The sequence below is a fragment of the Salvelinus alpinus genome, chromosome 1, assembly GCF_045679555.1.
Source record: "Salvelinus alpinus chromosome 1, SLU_Salpinus.1, whole genome shotgun sequence".
Taxonomy (NCBI): domain Eukaryota; kingdom Metazoa; phylum Chordata; class Actinopteri; order Salmoniformes; family Salmonidae; genus Salvelinus; species Salvelinus alpinus.
Window position 1 is genome coordinate 60,593,515 of NC_092086.1, and position 24,469 is coordinate 60,617,983.

Consider the following 24,469-nt stretch of genomic DNA (forward strand, 5'->3'; position numbering starts at 1 on the left):
CTCTTTTAAGGGGGGGGGGTTAGAAGGATTACTTTATCCTATCCTAGGTATTCCTTAAAGAGGTGGGGTTTCAGGTGTCTCCGGAAGGTGGTGATTGACTCCGCTGACCTGGCGTCGTGAGGGAGTTTGTTCCACCATTGGGGTGCCAGAGCAGCGAACAGTTTTGACTGGGCTGAGCGGGAACTGTACTTCCTCAGAGGTAGGGAGGCGAGCAGGCCAGAGGTGGATGAACGCAGTGCCCTTGTTTGGGTGTAGGGCCTGATCAGAGCCTGAAGGTACGGAGGTGCCGTTCCCCTCACAGCTCCGTAGGCAAGCACCATGGTCTTGTAGCGGATGCAAGCTTCAACTGGAAGCCAGTGGAGAGAGCGGAGGAGCGGGGTGACGTGAGAGAACTTGGGAAAGTTGAACACCAGACGGGCTGCGGCGTTCTGGATGAGTTGTAGGGGTTTAATGGCACAGGCAGGGAGCCCAGCCAACAGCGAGTTGCAGTAATCCAGACGGGAGATGACAAGTGCCTGGATTAGGACCTGCGCCGCTTCCTGCGTGAGGCAGGGTCGTACTGGCATTTAAATGCCAAGCATGCCCCAGCAGTCTGTGGAAAACTTTACTGGGTTGGCACTTTCATAGGGACAAGAGGGGCATTGCCACATTTAGGGATAGATTCAATCCGGACAGCAGAAGAGCCACATTATAGTGCGATAATTATGATTTCCGATTGAGCCGATGTATGCAACATTTGCCTTGAATGCAGTCTCTGCAAATGTGGCCTTTAAATTTCGCCGTCTGAATTGATACTAGGCCTTGATTAATCTACTAAATGGACTGACAAATATAAAGCCTTTAATAATGGATCTCGACTGGATTTAACACAGTATTGTAACTACATTGTGAAAAGGTAGGTCATCTCTTGGTACAGTTTTCCCTACCAAACTTTGGGGATCTTCATTTTGATAAGAGAAAAAAGTATACACTGTGGATAACGGGGGGCTGCATCAACATTTTAAACATTGTTCAGGTTGGAACCCAGCTGAAGTGGTCTAACCCAGCCCAAACTCGGTCCCTCCCCCCGGGTGCACGTTTTGTTTTTTTCCCCACCACTAACTACAACGCTGATTCAAATCACTCAAAGCTTTGATTATTTGAATCAACTGTGTAGTACTAGGACCAAAACGTGCACAGGGGGGTTTGGGAAACCCTGGTTTAAGGGACCAGTCAAAATTTACAGAGATTGTTACCTGGAGGGAAATGGGGCAGGGTCATGCTTTTTCAATTTCATTCAGGGGGAGGGTTTAGTATTTATTATGTTTTTGTCTAGAGGATGGCCATGCAATTTGTAATGGATTAAATGTCAGTATTTGTCAGCATTTTGAATTTTACTTATTGAATTAGGCAGTGTAACTTGTGTACAACCTTGCTCTCTTTCTCCTTGCTGCCTGGCTGGGTGGGTATTTTACTTTTTCATTGGCTGTTCGATCAGTCACTCTGATTTGCCAGATACTCTACACGCCAAGCACAATTAGTGATGATCTAGGGAGCTAGCGCGCAACAAGAACAGTGGTAGAAATGCAGCAATTCAAAACAACTGGGAACTTGGAAATCTCCGATGTATGTGCATTCAAAACAACTGGGAATTCGGGTAAAAAATGTGCGCAACTGTGAAAATCATTTTGAATGGTCATCCAACTTGGAATTCAAAGTTTGAAACTCAGGCATGTTTCTCGAGGTCAGACTTTCTGACCTGAATTTTACTGACATGATTCCGACCTGAAGTATATATTTTTTGTAATCGTTTTGTCTTAAAATCACCAAAAAATGGTTTATCACAACAAGCATGGCGTTAAATAATTACGCAAGGACCACAGATCGGGAAAAAAGTTCCATGAAAAGGTGAATGTATTAAATCAGGTGTTGGAGGAGTTGCTCCGAATGACAGCAGTCCATGTGGATGGCTGGACTATGTGTAGACTATGCCTACGAGTTGTTCTCCGTTTTCGAGCGATATGTTTATCCTAGGCTGCATGTAATTTCATATCAATCAGATTAAAATATATATATATTTCACTGTGTAAATTAATTGGGTAGGCCTATAAGCTATTTACCGCAGTATTATTTCTAATAATTTCTCTTTAGCTCTTGTAGATAGAATAGGCCTACAATAGCTTGTACACTTTTCAAGCATTGTATTTACTACTAGAGCCTGCTCTTGTGTGCTGAATGTAAAATACAGAAACCAAAATAACTGGCGTAGCCTATACACTACGCCGATTCTGTTGCAGAACGTTTCTTAAACGGGAGCAAACAACTGTAAGGGACCTAACTGAATTTGTCTTTTTCGATGAGGATTATTGGCGGTTGGCATCCACAAATGTTGCATTACCGCCACCAACTAGACTGGAGTACAATTTATCAAGGACATCAACCATCAAGGTCATCAAACACTCAATCCACGGCCTATTCCCCCGCTATCAAATCAAACTTTATTTGCCACATGCGCCGAATACAACAAGTGTAGACTTTACCGTGAAATGCTTACTTACAAGCCCTTAACCAACAGTGCAGTTCAAGAAGAAGAAAATATTTACCCAGTAGTCTAAAATATAAAGTAATAATAAAAAGTAACACAATGAGAATAACAATAACGAGGCTATATACAGGGGGCACCGGTACCGAGTCAGTGTGCAGGGGTACAGGCTAGTTGAGGTAATCTGTACAAGTAGGTGGGGGGTGAAGTGACTATGCATAGGTAACAAACAAACAGCGAGTAGCAGCAGTGTACTAAAGGGAGGGGGGGTCAATGTAAATTGTCTGCTGGCGATTTTTTTAATGAATTGTTCAGCAGTCTAATGGCTTGGGGGTAGAAGCTGTTGAGGAGCCTTTTCGTCCTAGATTTGGCGCTCCGGTACCGCTTGCTGTGCGGTAGCAGAGAAAACAGTCTATAACTGAGAAAACAGTCTATAACTTGGGTGACTGGAGTCTCTGACAAATGTATTTGCTTTCCAGTGATGTACTGGCCCATTCGCACTACCCTCTGTAGCGCCTCTGTAGTCAGATGCCATACCAGGAGGTGATGCAACCGGAGTGTGCTTATTACAGACCTCAAATGTAAGAATTCTTCAGGGGATTGTGTTACGGCTCTTGTTTGTGGAATGACCGGACCAAGGTGCGTAGGCGTACATCGTTCTTTTTATTGATGACACTAAAAGCAAAATAACAACGACGAAATCGCACAGTTCTGTAAGGCAAATAAACTATACAGAAAACAAGATCCCACAAAACCCAAAAGGAAAATGACAACTTATATATGATCCCCAATCAGAGACAACGATAGACAGCTGCCTCTGATTGGGAACCATACTCAGCCAAAAACACAAAGAAATAGAAAACAGATTTTCCCACCCGAGTCACACCCTGACCTAACCAAACATAGAGAATAATAAGGATCTCTAAGGTCAGGGCGTGACAGATTGACAATTCCATAATCTTGTAATGAACAAATGACACACCGTGGCCTGCCCTGTCCATTCCAAGTCGTTATGTTGGTTATTTCAGAACTACACTGAACAAAACATGTAAAATGTTGTCCCATGTTTGATGAGCTGAAATAAAAGAACCCAGAAACGTTTCATACGCACAACATGCTTATTTCTCTCAAATTTTGTGCACAATTTTTTGTACATTCCTGTTAGTAAGCATTTCCCCTTTGCCAAGATAATCCATCCACATGACATGTGTGGCATATCAAGAAACGGATGAGTTAAACAGTGGTCATTACACAGGTGCACCTTGTGCTGGGGATAATAAAAGGCCACTCTAAAATGTGCAGTTTTGTAACACAATACAATGCTACAGATGTCTCAAGTTGAGGGAACATACAATTGGCATGCCGACTGCAGGGATGTCCACCAGAACTGTTGCCAGAGAAGTGAACGTAATTTTAGAGAATTTGGCAGTACGTCCAACCGGCCTCAGAACCTCAGACCACGTGTCTGTCGTTGTGTGGGCGAGTGGTTTGCTGACATCAACAGAGTGCCCCATGGTGGCATGGGGTTAACTCCTTGAAGCTAACCTCACCAGGCTTCTTCGGCGCTACCAAGTCTTTCAGCAGTGTAAAAGTCTTTGAACCCACGACCGATAGAAACAGCTCTTCTTCTGTTGTCCTATATCTCGTTGGCCTCCAAAATACTGTCCCTCATACAGTATGTGCTGAAACTATCAATTAGCTTCACCGTAGCACCAAGCGGTCTCATTAATGAACAACGCCATGGCTCTCGTTAGTCCGTGCGCGATGATGCAGATTCCAACTAGCCGCGCAGCTAGCTTGCTCAATTGGTCGTCAGCAAATGTAGTATTTTACCTCAGAATTCATCTCATCGCCAGTTGTTGCGTCTTAGATTGTTAGATGCTGGGTTCTTTACTGACGACTTCGGCAATTTGTAAACAAAGGAATATGTTTATTTCACATTCACACAGGTAACACAGATAGACATGACTATTCGCTGCCTCAGCCCTACTGGCCTCTCATTAGCCAATCACACTCTTTGGAGGGCAGTAACACAATTACTATTTGTTCATTCAAACCATAACCCTCTTTGGAATAAATATGATTGGTTATTCTGAATAATAACGTTTCCAATACACCACAATGACAATTTGATTGCACAGAGATACCGCGATGAGATCCCGAGGCCCATTGTCGTGCCATTCATCCGCAGCCATCACCTCATGTTTCAGCATGATAATGCATGGCCCCATGTCACAAAGATCTGTACACAATTCCTGGAAGCTGAAAACATCCCAGTTCGTCCAAGGACTGCATACTCACCAGACATGTCACCCATTGAACATGTTTGGGATGCTCTGGATCGTTGTGTACGACAGCTAGTTCCAGGTCCCGCAAATATCCAGCAACTTCGCAGTCATTGAAGAGTAGTGGGACAACATACCATAGGCCACAATCAAGTCTGATCAACTCTATGCGAAGGAGATGTGCATGAGGCAAATGGTGGTCATACCAGATACTGACTGGTTTCCTGATCCATGACCCTACCTTTTTTTAACAGATGCGTGTCTGTATTCCTAGTCTTGTGAAATCCATAGATTAGGGCTTAATTTATCTATTTCAATTGACTGATTTCCTTACATAAACTGTAACTCAGTAAAATCTTTGAAATTGTTTCTTGTTGCGTTTATATGTTTGTTCAGTATAAGCGACAAGAAATACAAATCTTTCTGAACTGGAGTAAAGTGGATAAAAATGTCACAGACTGACTCAAGCATACCATTGAATGTAATAGTTTGTTGGAGCAAGTCAGCAGTGTACTTTCTTAACAGAAGGGGGCAGTCTTGCAACGGCTTTGTTTTCTCCGCTAACAGGTCCATGGCTCGGTCCCAATCAGTCCTGTCCCTGCCTCCTCTCCTTCAACATTCCGATGTGAAAGAACTGACCAGGTGAAAGAGCTTCAACTATATTGTTTTTATCTGTCAAGTATTTTCCAGTCAGGGTAGATTTTTTTTTTTTTTTACCGTTATTTTACCAGGTAAGTTGACTGAGAACACGTTCTCATTTGCAGCAACGACCTGGGGAATAGTTACAGGGGAGAGGAGGGGGATGAATGAGCCAATTATAAACTGGGGATTATTAGGTGACCATGATGGTTTGAGGGCCAGATTGGGAATTTAGCCAGGACACCGGGGTTAACACCCCTACTCTTACAATAAGTGCCATGGGATCTTTAATGACCTCAGAGAGTCAGGACACCCGTTTAACGTCCCATCCGAAAGACGGCACCCTACACAGGGCAGTGTCCCCAATCACTGCCCTGGGGCATTGGGATATTTTTTAGACCAGAGGAAAGAGTGCCTCCTACTGGCCCTCCAACACCACTTCCAGCAGCATCTGGTCTCCCATCCAGGGACTGACCAGGACCGACCCTGCTTAGCTTCAGAAGCAAGCCAACAGTGGTATGCAGGGTGGTATGCTGCTGGCATAACGGGGAGGAGGCGAGGAGAGGATGGACTTTAGAGCAGCTGAAACATAACTTGGGCTTTTTAAAATTCATGCGTTTACACAGGCAGCCCCATTCTGATTTGACCAATCAGATCAGCTATTTTGCCAATAATTGGGCAAAAGATCAGAATTAGGCTGCCTGTGTAAACACAGCCTATGAGTCCCCCTCTGTTTATTCCCTTTTTTGTAATAAGATAAATGTTAACTAAGGTTTTGCCTTTGAATAAGAGAGCATGGAAATTAGATTGTTGCCTGGGTATCTGAGCAAACAGCAGTAGCCTAAAGCGGGATCTGTTTTGCTAAAGCGCTTAATGACTAATATTAGTGGCTGATTGTCTAAGGTCCACTGATTGCCTGTTCTGTGTGTTTTGATTGCTAATTTCACCCTGCATGTGTTCTAACAAAAGTTCACACCACCGGAATGTACCTTGGCTGCGGATCACAATCGGAAATAGGAGTCACAACTGAAAACACATGCAGGTATTTCTAATTGAGTTTTGCCTTTTCATATTGACTAAATATCAATATGAAATCAAATATGAATCAAAAAGCATTTGTAAACTACACCAATCTGGAAAACGAAGAAACAATCTGATCGGGATACAACACAATCAAATACAATCGGAAATGGTTGCATTTGAGGACTGGAAACATATTGGATTTTCACTATCATCTTTAACATTACGCTTACTAAGTAATAGACTAGTGTTCTGTCCAGAGGGTGAACTTGTACATCAAGCTGCCTCACGCTACAGAAACAGGAGCTCCTATGAGCTGTTCCGGATCACACACGCCAAGGATCTTGCAAGGCTACTTACTTACTTTTTAGTAAGTAATGAGTTGATATCAAGGCAGTTGCTTTCACTGTTTTGTACAATGTAATTCTGGCTCTAGTTAGGTAGAGCACACACATCTGTTTAGCTAAACCTGGTTCAGTCTCTTTACATTTCAGACAGATGCTGGCTTTGGCTTGCATCTGGAACCAAACATGTGGAAATACTCTGCAGTGATTGGTGTCTGTCTCAGAATGTAGAAGAGGGTGAGAGACAGATGGAGAATGTCAATTGCATATTCCTCGCATCCTTCTCAAAACCCATTGGATGAGAAAGCCAGAGGTCCCTCCCCTCTGACCTTTTCCAATGAGTTTTGAGGTGGTGAGGTGAGAGCCAACACGTTAACCCCCAGCCCATATCTTTGCACATCCAGAGTCTTCCTCCTGGGCAACTATGCCTCCTTCAGTCGGTATAGCTCCCCCAATTAACAATACTGACCGAGAGAAGACATCCAGGGGATTAGAAGTGGATGCGAACTGACATCCCCGTAGACTCACCGCACCACCCTGTTGCATTCAGAAAGTCTCATTTCAGGTCAAGACGTGGAAACCGAAACAAAGGCTGTTTCTCAATTAATATTTCCTCGATACCTTGCATTTTCTCTCCTTACCTCCTTCTCAAAAACTCATAGGACAAGAAGGTCCAAGGGGAGGGACCTGGGACCTTCTCCTTCAATACATGAGGCGAGGAGATATCTGGGATCAACACTACTTGAATTTGGCTGGAACACACCAGTACTGAGTACCAGAACCTCACATTTTCTACTGCTTGAGGTCCAGCACCTCTTATAGAATGTTGGCATAAAAATTGCTAAAATATACATAACTAGTCAAAAGTTTGAACACCTACTCATTCAAGGGGTTTTCTTTATTTTACTATTTTCTACATTGTAGGATAATAGTGAAGACATCAAAACTAAGAAATATGGAATCATGTAGTAACCAAAAAAGTGTTAAATCAAAATAGATTTTAGATTCTTCCACCCTTTGCCTTGATGACAGCTTTGCACACTCTTGGCATTATCTCAACCAGCTTCATGAGGAATGCTTTTCCAACAGTCTTTAAGTAGTTTCCACATATGCTGAGCACTTGTTGGCTGCTTTTCTTTCACTCTGCGGTCCAACTCATCCCAAACCATCTCAATTGGGTTGAAGTCGGGTGATTGTGGATGCCAGGTCATCTGATGCAGCACCATCACTCTTCCTGGTCAAATAGCCCTTACACAGCCTGGAGGTGTGTTGGGTCATTGTCCTGTTGAAAAACAAATGATAGTCCCACTAAGCGCAAAACAGATAACCAGCATGGCTACCGATACGCCATTCTGAGTGTGCCTTGAATTCTAAATAAATCACAGACAGTGTCACCAGCAACGCACTCCCACACCATCACACCGCCTCCTCCATGCGTCACGGTGGGAACCACACATGCGGAAATCATCCGTTCACCTACTCTGTGTCTCACAAAGACACAGCGATTGGAACCAAAAATCTCAGATTTGGACTCAGACAAAAGGAGACATTTCCACCAGTCTAATGTCCATTGCTCGTATTTCTTGGTACGAGCAAGTTTCTTCTTCTTATTGCTGTCCTTTACTAGTGTTTTTTTGCAGCAATTCACCCATGAAGGCCTGATTCACGCAGTCTCCTCTGAACAGTTGATGTTGAGATGTGTTACTTGAACTCTGTGAAGCATCTATTTGGGCTGCAATTTCAGAGGCTGGTAACTTTAATGAACTTCTCCTCTGCAGCAGAGGTAAGTGTGGGTCTTCCTTTCCTGCGGCAGTCCTCATGAGAGCCAGTTTCATCATAGCGCTTGATGGTTTTTGCGACTGCACTTGAAGAATCATTCAAAGTTCTTGAAATGTTCAGGACTGTCTGACCTTTGCTCCTTTGAGCTGTTCTTGCCATAATATGGACTTGGTCTTTTACCAAATAAGGCTATATTCTGTATACCACCCCTACCTTGTCTCAACACAACGGATTGGCTCAAACGCATTAAGAAGGAAAGAATTTCCACAAATTAACTTTTAACAAGGCACACCTGTTAGTTGAAATGCATTCCAGGTGACTACCTTATGAAGCAGGTTGAGAGAATGCCAAGAGTGTGCAAAGCTGTCATCAAGGTAAAGGTTGGCTACTTTGAAGAATCTCAAATATAAAATATATTTGGATGTCTTTAACACTTTTTTTGGTTACTACATGATTCCATATGTGTTATTTCATAATGTTGATGTCTTCACTATTATTCTACAATGTAGAAAATAGTAAAAATAAAGAAAAATCCTTGTAGGTGTGTCCAAACTTTTGACTGGTTCTGTATAACGTTCCCGCACCTTAATACAGAATAAACACTGCAAGCACTGGCGATGGACGAATCATTGAAAGATTAATGGAGTTTGAGACACTTTTTTATTTTCAAGCAGGAATAGCTCAAAGTAAACAGATGTAGATTAAGCAATTCATTACTTGAGAAACTTCAGACAAAGTAATTTCTCAGTTAAGTATTCTAATGGCGGCTTCCCACCCGAGAGTAATGTGAAGTCATAGGGTTTCTCAGCTACATCAGCCAATTAATGGGAGTCTAGGGCTGTTTTATCTGTCAAGCACGCTATTGACATTCTGTGGCTGTATTCTTATGCTCAATTTGATGATGCCGTGGTGCTTTCCAATTAATGTGGAAAAAATTATGGAAGAGTGCGTATTATCTGGAACAGAGCTCTTCAACACCCATCAAGGGTGCATTGACCCCTACTTTCATCTTCTGTGAGATGAGAATTCCTGCGACATCTCTATTTAGTCTGTTTATTGATTCGTTCGCTTTCTTGCTGGTGATTACTGTGCGAGCATATGTTACCTTGGACCGGCTTAATTTGATTGCACCTTTTCAGTGACACAGATTTGACTCATTGCTATATGCCTGTAAGCAACCCTTTGGAGTCGGAGCCATAGTGGAGATCTCATACTGTAGATGTACAGTACCAGAATTCAGATAAGTCACCGGCTACGGAAAAGACACCAACGCCCAGGTGAGTCCATTCAAAGCTACATGGCTAATCTAAGGGATTAGGCGAGCTCTTGTAACTACAAGACACTTCAGGACGAGATCATCAGGGATCCACTGATAGAGGGGACGTTATGTGAAAAGACAAGGGAGAAACTGCTTTTGGAAACTAAATAATTTACAACTTGATGGAGTTATTAAAATAGCACTCCAGGTTGAAGCGGCTTTGGAATGCTCTATGCTAACAGACAACTCTGCAGCGTACACTCGGCCCCTAGCTATTCTCACACAGCAGCTTCAGCTCGAGCAGGCGCACTACAACGATCACGTGTTGCGCACGCCCTGACTGCACAATTTCATGGCTTCACGGTCTTCACGAAGCTCGACCTGCATCAGGGTCATCTTCAGGTGCCCCTCCACCCAGCCAGCAGAGACCTCACAGCCTTTGTCACACATGCTGGTGTGTTCAGATACACAAGCATGCCGTTTGGACTTAGCTCCGCCCCAGCTGCTTCCAGAAGGTGATGAGCACCATCCTCGCTGGAATCCCTGGGGTGGCAGTCTATCTGGACGACATCATGGTCCACGGCCCTGACCTCCACATCCATGACCATTGACTCCACCGAGTATTCAGTGCTCTACTGCTCAACCTGACCCTGAATGGTGGAAAGTGCAGCTTTACAGCTCCAGCCGTCGAGTTTGTGGTGTTCCGCCTGTCGGCCGAAGGCATTGCCCCACTCTTGTCGAACATTGAAGCCGTCCTCCGCATCCCGGAACCGACCTCAGCCTCTCAGGTGGCTTCATTCTTGGGCATGACAGCCTACTACCTCCGGTTTCTGCCCCACTACTCTCAGACCACAGCGCCCCTTCGCCAGCTCCTCAAGATGGACGATCCATGGGCTTGAACAGCAGCCTGCTCAGACGCAGTCCTCTCACTGAAGAGCCAGCTTACCACAGCCCCAGTCTTGGCTCACTTTGACCCCGTCTGCCCCACCATTGTCACCTGTGACGCCTCAGCTGGAGCATTAGGAGCTGTCCTCTCACAGCTGCAGAATGGCATTGAAAGGCCTGTCGCCTTCGCTTCAAGGGCCCTGAGCCACACTGAACAACGATACTCTGTGGGCGAACGAGAAGCACTGGCCTGTGTCTGGGCGTGCGAAAGGTGGCACCTCTACCTATACGGCCGGCTGTTCACGCTCCGAACCGACCACCAGTCCCTCACAACGCTACTCTCGGCATCAGGAAATGGTCACAAGCCACTTCGGCTGCACAGATGGGCTGACCGCCTCAGACAGTATGACTGTCAGCTGAAGTTCAGAGGGGGAGGGGGGATAACGTGGTGGGATACCTCCTCTGATTCTCCTTTGATACTCCTACTCTGACCGTCTTGTCAGACGACAACAAAACAGAGCTCGGACAAATGCTCTAGGTTCCCCTTCAGTCAGCCATCTCACTGGATGAGCTGAAGCAAGCATCAAAACAGGATCCCACACTGTCTACCCTGCGCACCTACATACGCACTGGATTGCCAGCACGTGTGTCAGAAGAGCTGACGACTTTCGCCAGGGTGAAGCACGAACTTTCTTGCTGGGAAGAAGTCTGTGTCTCTTGAGGGTTTTGCACTGTGGTCCCGAGTGGCCTGCATGCGCGTGTTCTATCAATGCCGCACAAGGGTCACTTGTGCATAGTGAAGGTCAAGCAGCGATGTCGAGACCTTGTGTGGTGGCCAGGCATCGTCCACGACATTGAAACCCTGGTCAGGGATTGTGTGCATGCCTCCTCAGTGGGAAAACAGGAAGGTCCGCCCCGCCCCCCTTGCAGCCTCTCGTGTGGCCATCCCGCCCCTGGGAGCACATCCAGCTTGACATCTGTGGCGAGATCCATGGGCACACAGTTCCTCACCATCAGAGCTTCTTGGGGGTGGCATATGACCTCCACTCTAAGTGGCCAGAAGTGGTTCCTGTCAGAACTGTCACAGCACAGGCCAGCGTGGACATCCTAGACAGCCTGTTCACAAGGTGGGGCCTACCCCTCACCATGGACAATGGGCCCCAGCTAACCTCTGTCGAGTTCTCCTCCTATCTCAGCAACAAGGGAATCAACCCACAAGCTAACGGAGGGGTGGACCACTTCAACCAAATGCTGAGGAACGGCATCAGAGCGTACCTGGTCCAGGGGTGCACGTTCCAAACTGCTTTGAACCAACAACACAGGTCTCCCCGGCATCTCTCATGCTAGGTCGTGAGATGGAACTGCCACTGGACAGAATCAGAACACAAAGAGTAGCAGAACCGGCGACTAGGCACACCCAAGAAAAGCAGGCAGTGACCAGGCACCAAAGAGCAATGAAACAGCGTTTGGACAAGGCACACGGGGAAGATGCCGATCCGAGTGTCAGACTGGGTCCAAGCCCAATGGCCTCAGTGGCGCAACAAAATGGCCTCATTCTGGTCAGACCCGTTGCAGGTCAGTCAACAACTGGGGCCCGCCACCTTCATGCTGAGCAATGGATCACACTGGCACGCCAGCCGCCTCAGAAAAGTCTCTGCCCCTCGGGGAATACAAATGCCCACAAAACTGACATACAGGCCAGAGACGCCACCTGATGGACCTCTGTGGGCTCCCCAAGGGCCAGAGCCACAAGCCGCGGCGGCTGAAGAATGGCCTATGAGGGCACGAACTCGCCCTGCTCATCTGGGGGACTACTTAACCTCCTTTCATTCTTAGGCTCCGTTAGGTGTCTTAGTCAACCTCCAGGTTAATGGACTGAACTGGCTATTTTGGAGAGTCGTTATTTATCTCTTCCGTTTAAGGGTTAATGTTTCTTTCTTACAGGTATCACTCTAGCTTCTTGCCCTATTGACATTTTTATGTATCGTAGCAGTCCCTGGTTTTGGAAAGGGGGGGGGGGTGTTATGTATGGTACAACGTGCTGTTGTACTGTACGTTGTTATGGTTTACAACAGTATGCTGCTTTACGGATGAATGGGTTGTCAGAATGAGTGGCACATGTCATTAAACGACAGAGTGATGTACAATGTGAAACTGTGCCAATGTGCATTCTTTGACAGCTAAGCTAGATATAGCAAACGTGTCATGATTAAACAGTGTACTGTAACCCGAAGGAGCGACAGTTGCCGGCTAAATGGGCCCTCGCAGGCAGCTTCATGTTAGGGGCAAGCCTGGTTGGCCCCCAGGGAGTCTGGGCTCTCAAATGCAGGGCTCGGGGGTAGCATGAGTGGGGCCCAACATGGACCCATGGGCTAGCATAGAGAGAGGGAGTGGGCAGCTAATCCAGTGCAGCTGACCCCCCCATGACTCCCCCTCTGTTCAGAGACATAAGTGCCTCAGCCACGCTGCAGCTGCTGGCCGCTGTGATAAGAGCACCACACAGACACGCACACACACAGACATGGATGTAGTTCACACACATATTAGGCACACATATGCAGCACACTTGCGCGCACACATGCACATACACACAAACAGAGAGGGGAGAGAACTTGATAAACACAAGGTACGCATGCGCATGCACACTCACTGCCGGACGTACACAAACAAACACACATACAAGCATGTGCTCACCCTGACCCATTTGCTGAACCCCCACTGAGAAAGTTTGATTATTTCACATACCGTAAATGTGATAGTCTTCCACTGACATGCACTCTACCACAAATGCAATCTCTCAAAATACTGCTGTAGAACATCAACATCACTGAAAGATGCCAGACCTGGCTCAGACCTGGCCTAGGTGAAATACTTCAAAGTATTGGAGATGCGCTTGATTTATCTTGGCGTTTGCACTTTGGGGACTATTCCATTGTTCCCATTGTATCGGGCAAACCAAATCAAGCTCAGCACAAATATCCAGGTCTGCTACAGTAGGCTGATGTTAAAAACATTTTTCGTCAAATGTCTTTGTATGCTGGTTGAATGTTCCAGACAGTGCAGTGTGGTGACATGTTTGTGGTAGCCTTGCCTCTGTCAGTGTTCAGGACTGGGCTATAGAGCAGTGATAAAGCTCCTGCTTGAGAAACACATCAATGCCCTTCAGACAGAATATTATTAGCGCTGAGTTGGACTGATTTAAAGCCAAACTGTGCAAACAAGCTCCAGTATGTGGATTATAAAGCTTCAGCCAAATAAAGTTCAAACACAAAGCACAGCACAGCTTCGCTCTGCTCTCAGCATGTCCTTCTTAGACAACTAGGGAAAGTAGTGCTCAGAATTTATGATGAAAGGTGTACAAAACACATAACTCTCACTCGTCTCAATGAAGTACAATTAGTTGTTTGAGTGTATGATGGAAATAGGAGAAGCTGTGCAAAGCATAAAAAAACACCCATCTCAATGGACAACAATAAAAACGGGCATGCTTTTGTAATGTGTTTTTTTATGTACGTACAAGGTCAGTATAGTATTATTAGTATAGAGAAAATACACAGTTGATGTGAGCAATTGTTATGGGCTTTAGAGAAGGCATGCAATGGGGTTTACCTCTGTGTTTCATTGTTAGGGGTTGAAATCATGAAATTGCTACAAACAAGTCATTACATAGGAGAGTAGAGCACAGAGAAAATAAAATGTACATGTTTCATGAACTCGGGCTATACTTTGTTGCAGTGCTTACAACAATGAGCTTGGCCAAATCGATCACATTTCTCCCAAGCAAAGGCAGGCTTTGGTAGGTAATTGAAAAAGCATGCAACTCCTTGGAATACCAAAATGTGATTGGTAAGAAACCCCAGGTAGATATTTTCAGGTGAACTGGGGGGGGGGGTAAAAATGATGGCTGTTCCTTTCTTTCACCTATCTGTTTATGATGTTGATCTTCAATTCACAATCGGATTTGTAGTTCAAAAAAGAGGGTGGCTTGGAACATAAAAGATGGTCACCCCATCAGCTTTTTTATTCTTCAAAATCATTTTCATCCCATCATCCTCCTCAACTTGTTAGGCCACCAACCGCCACTGAGTTTCATCACTGTTAGAGTAAAACAAGTGTGGTTTGTCAAATTTCACTCATCCTGTAGTGTACATAGGTTGTATCTTCTTGCAGGGGGTAATGTAATCACCTTGCAGTACGTAAATCATGTAATATCAGACCCATCTTAAAGGGAGGCCATCAAAGCAGTGTCCATGCAGTGTCTGGTAATAAATAATTGAGGGATTCCATGTGTGGCCACATCAATCCATAACTAACGTTATACCATGAAATGTCCATTAACTGTGCATTCCTTTGGAGCTTTTATATGGGAGATAGTGCAACCATTTCAATTACTTGTGAAGTTTGGAAACCCCCCGACTGCGATTTTTCAGCTATCCAATTAATTAAACTCTACTCATACTGTTGAATTTTAGGTATCTTTTTTGATGTTTGTCAAGGGAGATATGATATGTCCCAACTGACTGCTAAAAGCACCATCAAATAAATTACAAAAATCAGCATCAAAGCATAGGCCTACATTTGATATTTTTTGTTTACACTTGTGTATCCCAATTAAAATAAATCCAGTTCAATCATGACCATTTTAAAAGAAAATGTCAATGACAATATGAATTTTACAGTACTTTCGACGATGTCCAACCTAGTTTTTATGTTGGTTCTAATGTTCTATTATAGCTCTTTTAGTAAGATCTCTTGGTTAAAGGAGTACTCTTATTTCCTCCTCCTCTGTCATTTCCTTGAAATAGCGTTTACATTATTTGAGCAAAGTAAGCCAAAAGTAAAACAGACCACCTAAAATTAATGGGAAACATATACCTAACTTATTTTTTAACTTATTTTGTACATAATGGTGCTGCTGCCATCTCTTAAAACCGATATAACTTCTGGACATCTATACAGTGATGACTCACCTCTATCTGGACAAAGATTTTTTATTTATTAACGAGTCCGACGCAAAGGATATACTGCTTTCTCGGTAACGGGCCCAAATCCCTGTCATTTGCGTGAAGACAGAGGAAAAGGGGACGGAGGTCAGGCTACGTTCTGAGAATTCGTAGGCGAGTGAGTAAACTTCCACTACCATCCGTTCTATTGGCCAACGTGAAATCATTGGAAAACAAAATAGATGAGATACGATCAAGACTATCCTACCAACGGGACATTAAAACTGTAATATCTTATGTTTCACCGAGTCGTGGCCGAACAACAACGCGGTTAATATAGAACTGGGGGGATTTTCCATGCATCGGCAGGACAGAGAAGCTACGTCTGGTAAGACGAGGGGCGGGGGGTGTGTCTATTTGTCAGTAACAGCTGGTGCGCAATGTCTAATATTAAAAAAGTCTTGAGGTATTGCTCGTCTGAGGTAGAGTACCTTATGATAAGCTGTTGACCACACTATCTACCAAGAGAGCGCTCATCTATATTATTCGTAGCCGTCTATTTACCACCACATACCAATGCTGGCACTAAGGCCGCACTCAACCAGCTGTATAAAGGCCATAAGCAAACAACATCCAGAAGCGATGCTCCTACTGACCGGGGACTTTAATGCAGGCAAACTTAAATCTGTTTTACCTCATTTTTACCAGCATGTCACATGTGCAACCAGAGGGGGGAAAAAAACTCTAGACCACCTTTACTCCACACACAGAGACAAAGCTCTCCCGCGTCCTCCATTTGGCAAATCTGACCACAATTCTATCCTCCTGATTCCTGCTTACAAGCAAAAACTAAAGCTAGTACCAGTGACTCGCTCAATACGGAAGTGGTCAGATGACGCAGATACTATGCTACAGGACTGTTTTGCTAGCACAGACTACAATATGTTCCGGGATTCCTCCAATGGCATTGAGGAGTATACCACCTCAGTCACTGGCTTCATCAATAAATGCATCGACGACGTCGTCCCCACAGTGACCGTACGTACATATCCCAACCAGATTCCATGGTTTACAGGCAACATCCGCATCGAGCTAAAGGCTAGAGCTGCCACTTTCAAGGAGTGTGACTCTAACCCAGACGCTAATAAGAAATTTCGCCACGCCCTAAGACAAACCATCAAACAGGCAAAGCGTCAATACAGGATTAAGATTGAATCCTACTACCCCGGCTTTGACGCTTGTCGGATGTGGCAGGGCTTGAAAATTATTATGGACAACAAATGGAAACCCATCCGCGAGCTGCCCAGTTACGCGAGCCTACCTGATGAGCTATATGCCTTTTATGCTCGCTTCGAGGCAAGCAACACTGAAGCAAGCATGAGAGCACCAGCTGTTCCGGTCGACTGTGTGATAACTCTCTCGGTAGCCAATGTGAGCAAGACCTTTTAAACAGGTCAACATTCACAAAGACGCGGGACGGATAACCAGGACGAGTACTCAAAGCATGTGAGGACCAAAATGTTCAAAATCGGTCAGACCCTGACCGAGTCTGTAATAGCTACATGTTTCAAACAGACCATGAAGCTGTGAAGTGCTTTGAAAGGCTGGTCATAGCTCACATCAACAGCAGCATCCCAGATACCCTAAACCCACTCCTAATTCGCCCCAATAGATCCACAGATGACGCAATCTCAATCGCACTCCACACTGCCCTTTCCCGTCTGGACAAAAGGAACACCTATGTGAGAATGCTGTTCATTGACTACCGCTCAGCCTTCAACACCATAGTGCCCACAAAGCTCATCACTAAGCTTAGGACCATGGAACTAAACACCTCTCTCTGCAACTGGATCCTGGAATTCCTGACGGGCTGCCCCAGGTGGTAAGGGCAGGCAACAACACGTCTGCCACACTGATCCTCAACACTGGGGCCCCTCATGGGTGCGTGCTTAGTCCCCTCCTGTACTCCCTGTTCACCCAGAACTACGTGGCCAAACACGACTCCAACACTATCACTAAGTTTGCTGACGACACAACAGTGGTAGGCCTGATTACCGACAACGAGGTCAGAGACACTGCCAGGACAAAAACCTCTCCCTCAATGTGAGCAAGACAAAGGAGCTGATCGTGGACTATAGGAATAAGCGGGCCTAAATCCTTCTCTACTATTATTCTGACATTTCACATTCTTAAAATAAAGTGGTGATCCTAACTGACCTAATACAGAGAATCTTTACAAGGATTAAATGTCAGGAATTGTGAAAAACTGAGTTTAAATGTATTTGGCCAAGGTGCATGTAAACTTCCGACTTCAACTGTATAACTTGGCGGAGTCAGAGGAAGGCCCCAAAAAATTGTCAAAGACTCCAGTCACCAAAGTCATAGACTGCACAGCAAGTGGTACCAGAGCATCAAGTCTAAGACCAAAAGGCTCCTTAACAGCTTCTACCCCCAAGCCATAAGACTGCTGAACAATTAATCAAATGGCCACCCGGACCATTTACATAGCAAGCAGTTGCCCCTGTATTTAGCCTCGTTATTGTTATTTTACAGTGTTACTTTTTATTATTTTTTACTTTCGTTTATTTGGTAAATATTTTCTTTTCTTTACTCTTTCTTGAACTGCATTGTTAGTTAAGGGTTTGTAACCATTTCACGGTAAGGTCTGCACCTGTTGTATTCGGCGCATGTGACAAATAAAGTTTGATTTGATTTAACTTTTTCAGAGGACGGCTATTACTTCTGTAGTCTTTAAATGTCAAGATCTATTTTCTGCTCAGTAAAAACATTTTGAAACCTAGAATTATTAATGTTCCTTTTATACTCCCACTGAATTCTGTTGTGTGCTTTCTTTATTCCTTATGCATGTTTTCTTGGGCTAATCAAAAGTATTGTCAGTGAGGATAGTGAAAGCAATACCGACGCTGTAACGGTTTTCTTCCGTTGATGAAGGAGAGGACCAAAATGCAGCGCGGCTAGTGTTCAACATGTTTAATAAACAAAGAGAAGATAACGTGAACACTATACAAAATAACAAACGTGAAAACCGAGACAGTCCTATCTGGTGCAGAACACAAAGACAGAAGACAACCACCCACAAACCCCAACACTGTCACGTTCCTGACCTGTTTTCTCTTGTTTTGTATGTGTTTATTGGTCAGGGCGTGAGCGGGGTGGGCATTTCTATGTGTTGTGTTTCTATGTTGGGTTAAAGGGTTGCCTGGTATGGCTCTCAATTAGAGGCAGGTGTTTGGCATTTCCTCTGATTGAGAGTCATATTAAGGTAGGTTGTTCTCAATGTTTGTTTGTGGGTGATTGTCTCCTGTGTCTTTCGTGTCTGTGCACCACACGGGACTGTCTTGGCTGTTCGTTCGGTTGATGTAGTCTGTTCCTGTTCGTGAGTTCTGCGTGTAGTTATGTAAGTTCCATGTTCAGGTCTGTCTACGTCGTGTTTGTTATTTTGTAATTTCCAAGTGTTTTCGTATTTCGTCTTCGTGTTTCAATAAATATCATTTATGTCTAATTACCTCGCTGCGTATTGGTCCACCGATCCTTCTCTCCTCTCCTCGTCCGAGGAAGAGGAGGAAGACGACAGCCGTAACAAACACAAAACAAGCCACCTAAATATGATTCCCAATCAGAGACAACACAAAACACCTGCCTCTGATTAAGAACCATATTAGGCCAAACATAGAAACAGACAAACTAGACACACAACATAGAATGCCCACCCAGCTCACGTCCTGACCAACACTAAAACAAGTAAAACACACAAGAACTATGGTCAGAACGTGACAGACGCATACCTGGGAGTGCAGCCAAGTCCAGTGGTGTTCAACACCACACTTCCAATATTGCTATCAACCACATTCAGAATCATAGTCACACCATTGTTCTATTTTGTGGTGTGTTATGCATGCATGGCATGATACACCACAATGAAAGGTCAGCGTAATTATATTTGAGAGAGAGAGAGCGAGACCTTTTTTCTGTCATACAAATTCCATTTAATACAATTGTAGCCAGGTACCATTCGAGGTACGCCATGTGGACCGATTTCATGTTTCTCGCACAGAACTTTGTGTATGAAAATGTAAAGCTATCAGTCATGCGATGAGTTGAGTATAGTCACACCAAACCAATGTATTCCTCTCACTGTATTCCACTCTCATACTGATTTCTGCAATCTGTTCCACATCAACAAAGTAGGCCTACGAATACAAACAGGGGTTTTCCCCATAAAATCCTTTTGAGTGATTTAACCACCGATACCCTTGGCAAAATCTCGCATTGACGTAAACACGGTATTCTTGACTTACAGTAGTAATACACACTGCCAACCCACTCCCCCATTTCCAACTCATTTTTCCGGAGAAGAACTAGCCACCAGACTGTTCTTTTTGAGAGGGAAATGGCTTGGATTCACCTGACTATCTTTACCCCATAGCTACTTCACTCTTTTTATTTTCTAATCATAGCCCTCTCCAAGGCATCATTCTGTTCCATTATTGAAGTGTACAAAATGCTTAATTGTCATTCGTGTTCTTTGCATATTCTGTGCCCAATAAGACCTCAACTTTTGTACTTTAATTAATCAAGCTATTAATTGCGTCCAGACTAGACTCATATTGGTCCAATTAAGATTTTAAAAACGTTAACAAATACACACATTACTGTACTCCGTAAAAAGCTAAGGGATAGAAATCTGCTATGAACATCATAATCAAATTGTATTTGTCACATGCGCCAATACAACAGGTGTAGTAGACCTTACCGTGAAATGCTTACAAGCCCTTAACCGACAATGCAGTTCAAGAAAGAGTAAAGAAAATATTTACTAAATAAACTAAAGTAAAAAATTATAAAAAGTAACACATAAAATAACATTAACGAGGCTATATACAGGAGGTACCTGTACCGAGTCAATGTGCGGGGGGTACAGGTATAAGGGCAGAAGGCGAGACCCAAATACAGACACTGGAGGCAGATGGTAGAGCTCTGATATTTATTATAACAAAGGGAGTAGGCAAAGACAGGTCGGGGACAGGCAAGAGTTCATAAACCAGGTCAAAAACAGTACAAGGGGATAGGCAGACTGGTAGTCAGAACAGGCAGAGTGGTCAGGCAGGCGGGTGCGGAGTCAGAACAGGCAAGAGTCGAAACCAGGGGGACTAGAAACAAACAGACTGGGAAAAATAGGAGCAAGAGAAACTGCTGGTTGAATTGGCAAACAAGACAAACTGGCACAGAGAGACAGGAAACACAGGGATATATACACCGGGGATAATAAGCGACACCTGGAGGCGGTGGAGACAATCACAAGGACAGGTGAATCAGATCAGGCTGTGACAACAGGTTTTATTTGAGGTAATTTGTACATGTAGTTATGGGTAAAGTGACTATGCATAGATAATAGACAGCACGTAGCAGCAGTGATAAAACAAATGGAAGGGGGGGGGTTCGGGTGGTGCCATATGATTAATTGTTCAGCAGTCTTATGGCTTGGGAGTAGAAGCTGTTGAGCCTTTTGGTCGTAGACTTGGTTCTCCGGTACCGCTTGCCGTGCGGTAGCAGAGAGTACAGTCTATGACTTGCGTGACTGGAGTCTTTGACAATTTTTTGGGCCTTCCTCTGACACCGCCAAGTATATAGGTCCTGGATGGCAGGAAGCTTGGCCCCAGTGATGTACTGGGCCGTACGCGCTACCCTCTGTAGCTCCTTACAGCCGAGCAGTTGCTATCCTAGGTGTGGATGCAACCGGTCAGGATGAACTTTTTGAGGATCTGGGAACCAATGCCAAATCTTTTCGGTCTCCTAAAGGTGGAAAAGGTGTTGTCGTGCCTTCTTCACAACTCTCTTGGTGTGTTTGGACCATGATAGTTTGTTGGTGATGTGGACACCAACTACTTGAAACTCTCGACCCGCTCCACTACAGCCACGTCGATGTTAATGGGGGCCTGTTCGGGCCGCATTTTCCTGTAGTCCACGATCAGCTCCTTCGTCTTGCTTACATTGAGGGAGATGTTGTTGTGCTGGCACCACACTGCCAGGTCTTTGACCTCCTCCCTATAGGCTGTCTCATCGTTGTCGGTAATCAGGCCCATCACTGTTGTGTCGTCAGCAAACTTAATGGTGTTGGAGTCGTGTTTGGCCAAGCAGTCGTGGGTGAACAGGGAGTATAGGAGGGGACTAAGCATGCACCCATATGAGGAGCCTCAGTGTTGAGGATGAGCATGGCAGACGTGTTGTTGCCTACCCTTACCACCTGGGACGGCCCGTCAAAAAGTCTTGTTGGCACTATGGTGTTGAACGCTGAGCTGTAGTCAATGAACAGCATTCTCACATAGGTGTTCCTTTTGTCCAGGTGGGAATGGGCAGTGTGGAGTGCGATTGAGATTGTGTCATCTGTGGATCTATTGGGGCGGTATGCAAATTGGTGTGGGTCTAGGGTTTCCGGGATGATGGTGTTGATGTCAGCAATTATCAGCCTTTCGAGGCACTTCATGGCTACCGACGTGAGTGCTACGGGGAGGGAAACATTTCAGCAGGTTACCTTCGCTTCCTTTGGCACAGGGACTATGGTGTTCTGCTTGAAAATTTTTATATTACAGACTGGGTCAGGGAGAGGTTGAAAATGTCAGGGAAGACACTTAGCAGGACGTGTACCAGGAGTCCGGCCACGTGACTTTGTGAATGTTGACCTGTTTAAAGGTCTTGCACACATCAGCTGAACATATTCAGTGTGTGCTAGCAAAATAGTCATGTAGCGTAGTATCCGTGTCATCTGACCACTTCTGTATTGAGCGAGTCACTGGTACTTCCTGATTTAGTTTTCGCTTGTAAGCAGGAATCAGGAGGATAAAATTATAGTCAGATTTGCCAAATGGAGGGCGAGGGAGAGCTTTGTATGTGTCTATGTGTGTGAAGTAAAGGTTGTCTAGAATTGAGGTAAAACATTATTTTAGTTTGCCTGCATTAAAGTCCCCGGCCACTAGGAGCGTCACTTCTGGATGAGCTTTTTCTTGTTTGCTTATGGCCTTATATAGCTCGTGGAGTGGGGTCTTAGTGCCAGGATCGGTGTGTGGTGGTAAATAGATGGCTACGAATACTATAGATGAGAACTCTCTTGGTAGATAGTGTGGTCTACAGCTTATCATGAGGTACACCACCTCGAGACTTCTTTAATATTAGACATCACGCACCAGCTGTTATTGACAAATACACACACCCCCACCCCTCGTCTTAACAGACGTAGCTTATCTGTCCTGCCAATGCACAGTAAACCCAGCCAACTCTATATTATCCGTGTCATCAGAAACCCATTGAACATAGCATCATTCATGACCATCTTACCATGAGCAGGTCACATATGCACTCAGTACGTTTCACCCTTTCTACTGTACAAACTGTACTGTATTCTGCTATTGTCTCTGGTATTTTCTTTTCACATTATGCATTCCAGCATGGTTTCAGCAACTATGGTTGACGTGTATCGAGGGCAGCTCAGTACATTTCGGCTTGTCTTGGCTAGGCTCAGTAGTGTGAAAAGGGTTCAATATTGGCCAAAATGTTGAGACACAAGCCCTTGTTCCTATATGGCATACTAATTCAGACACCCTTTGAGAAATGTCCATTTACACAATGAGGAAAAGAAGGCAGTCCTTCCACACAAACACAGAACAATGGTACTGTACACATAGAGAACATGTTTGCTCATAACTTAATTTTAACAAAGTTCTAGGAGAAGAAAGTGTTTTATACATGAACACTTAGCTAAGCATTAGCGAGAACAAATGAACTGGCGATGACAGCATGACAAAGAGCCCAATCTTCACTGCGTGCATGATAATCATTAGGTCAGAGCTATCCCACGTATTCTAAAGTTTCTACATCTCTTGCAGCCGACAGTACTTGGACTGATCAGAGTCAGGGTATTTGTCCAGAATGGCTGATTAAGCCGTAGCTCCATTGTCCATCTCTACCATTCCAGTATTGATCAGAAACATTGTTCCTACTTCAGTCAAGTCGAAGAGAGCGGTATTAAAGCCCTTATATCCGCAAGGGTCTTTTCCAATCAGTTTGTGCAGTTGAGTACGAAATAAAGACAGTTCACTAGAGTCCGTTTCTCGTGAGCTTTCCGTTATATATATATATAGATCTTAAAGAATAACCGTGTAGTTCCCGATGGCATTTTTAGAATTCAGTCCTGTGCTTGGATAGCTGGATGGTAGGTGAGTCCACACAAAAAGTACTTTCATCTTGACTCGAAGCGATAACAATGTACAAGTATACAGATTGGTTTCAATCTGTCTCAGTCTCTCCAAGTCGTACACCTAAGGGACTTGCAACTGAACCACTAACACAAAAAATAGGAAAAGAACTATGCTGTATATGTTTAGGAGACGGAGTAGCCTATATGCTAAAGACAAAAATGTATCCAGAATTTGTGAACAAATACTCCTGCTTTATGGGTGGTCCTTGGCAGTGCTTCCTAATTTAGTGACTATATAAGAGCAGAGGTAGGACCAAAAGGCCAGTAAAGGAAGTTGGAGGCAGTAGGCCAAGTGCGGGGGCAGAGTTTGGGAGCCCATCTGACGGGAGGGTAGAATCTCTCCACAATCGGTCGTTTCCGCTGGCCTAAGGGTGAGAAAGAGAAATCAATGTGACCAAAAACATTGTAGCCCCAAATGGTTAGCCTGAAACATAACATAACAAAACTAGGTAGGTATTATTCAATGCCGAGGGCCAAAACTAAGCTATGCATTATCATTCAGAAATTTCAAAACAATGTGTCA

The 24,469-nt window shown here is 44.6% G+C and overlaps 1 protein-coding gene across 2 annotated transcripts in view; it reads right to left on the reverse strand.

Annotated features, from left to right (window-relative positions):
* Positions 1 to 20,658: 20,658 nt before the first annotated feature.
* The window catches only part of LOC139582564 (GDNF family receptor alpha-4-like), a 115,425-nt gene continuing 111,614 nt past the window's right edge, over positions 20,659 to 24,469 (reverse strand). For both annotated transcript variants that reach the window (XM_071412679.1, XM_071412668.1), the window contains one exon: positions 20,659 to 24,311. In XM_071412679.1, the coding sequence (XP_071268780.1) occupies positions 24,171 to 24,311 (141 nt within the window). In that variant the 3' untranslated portion in view covers positions 20,659 to 24,170. The remainder of the gene's footprint in view (positions 24,312 to 24,469) is intronic.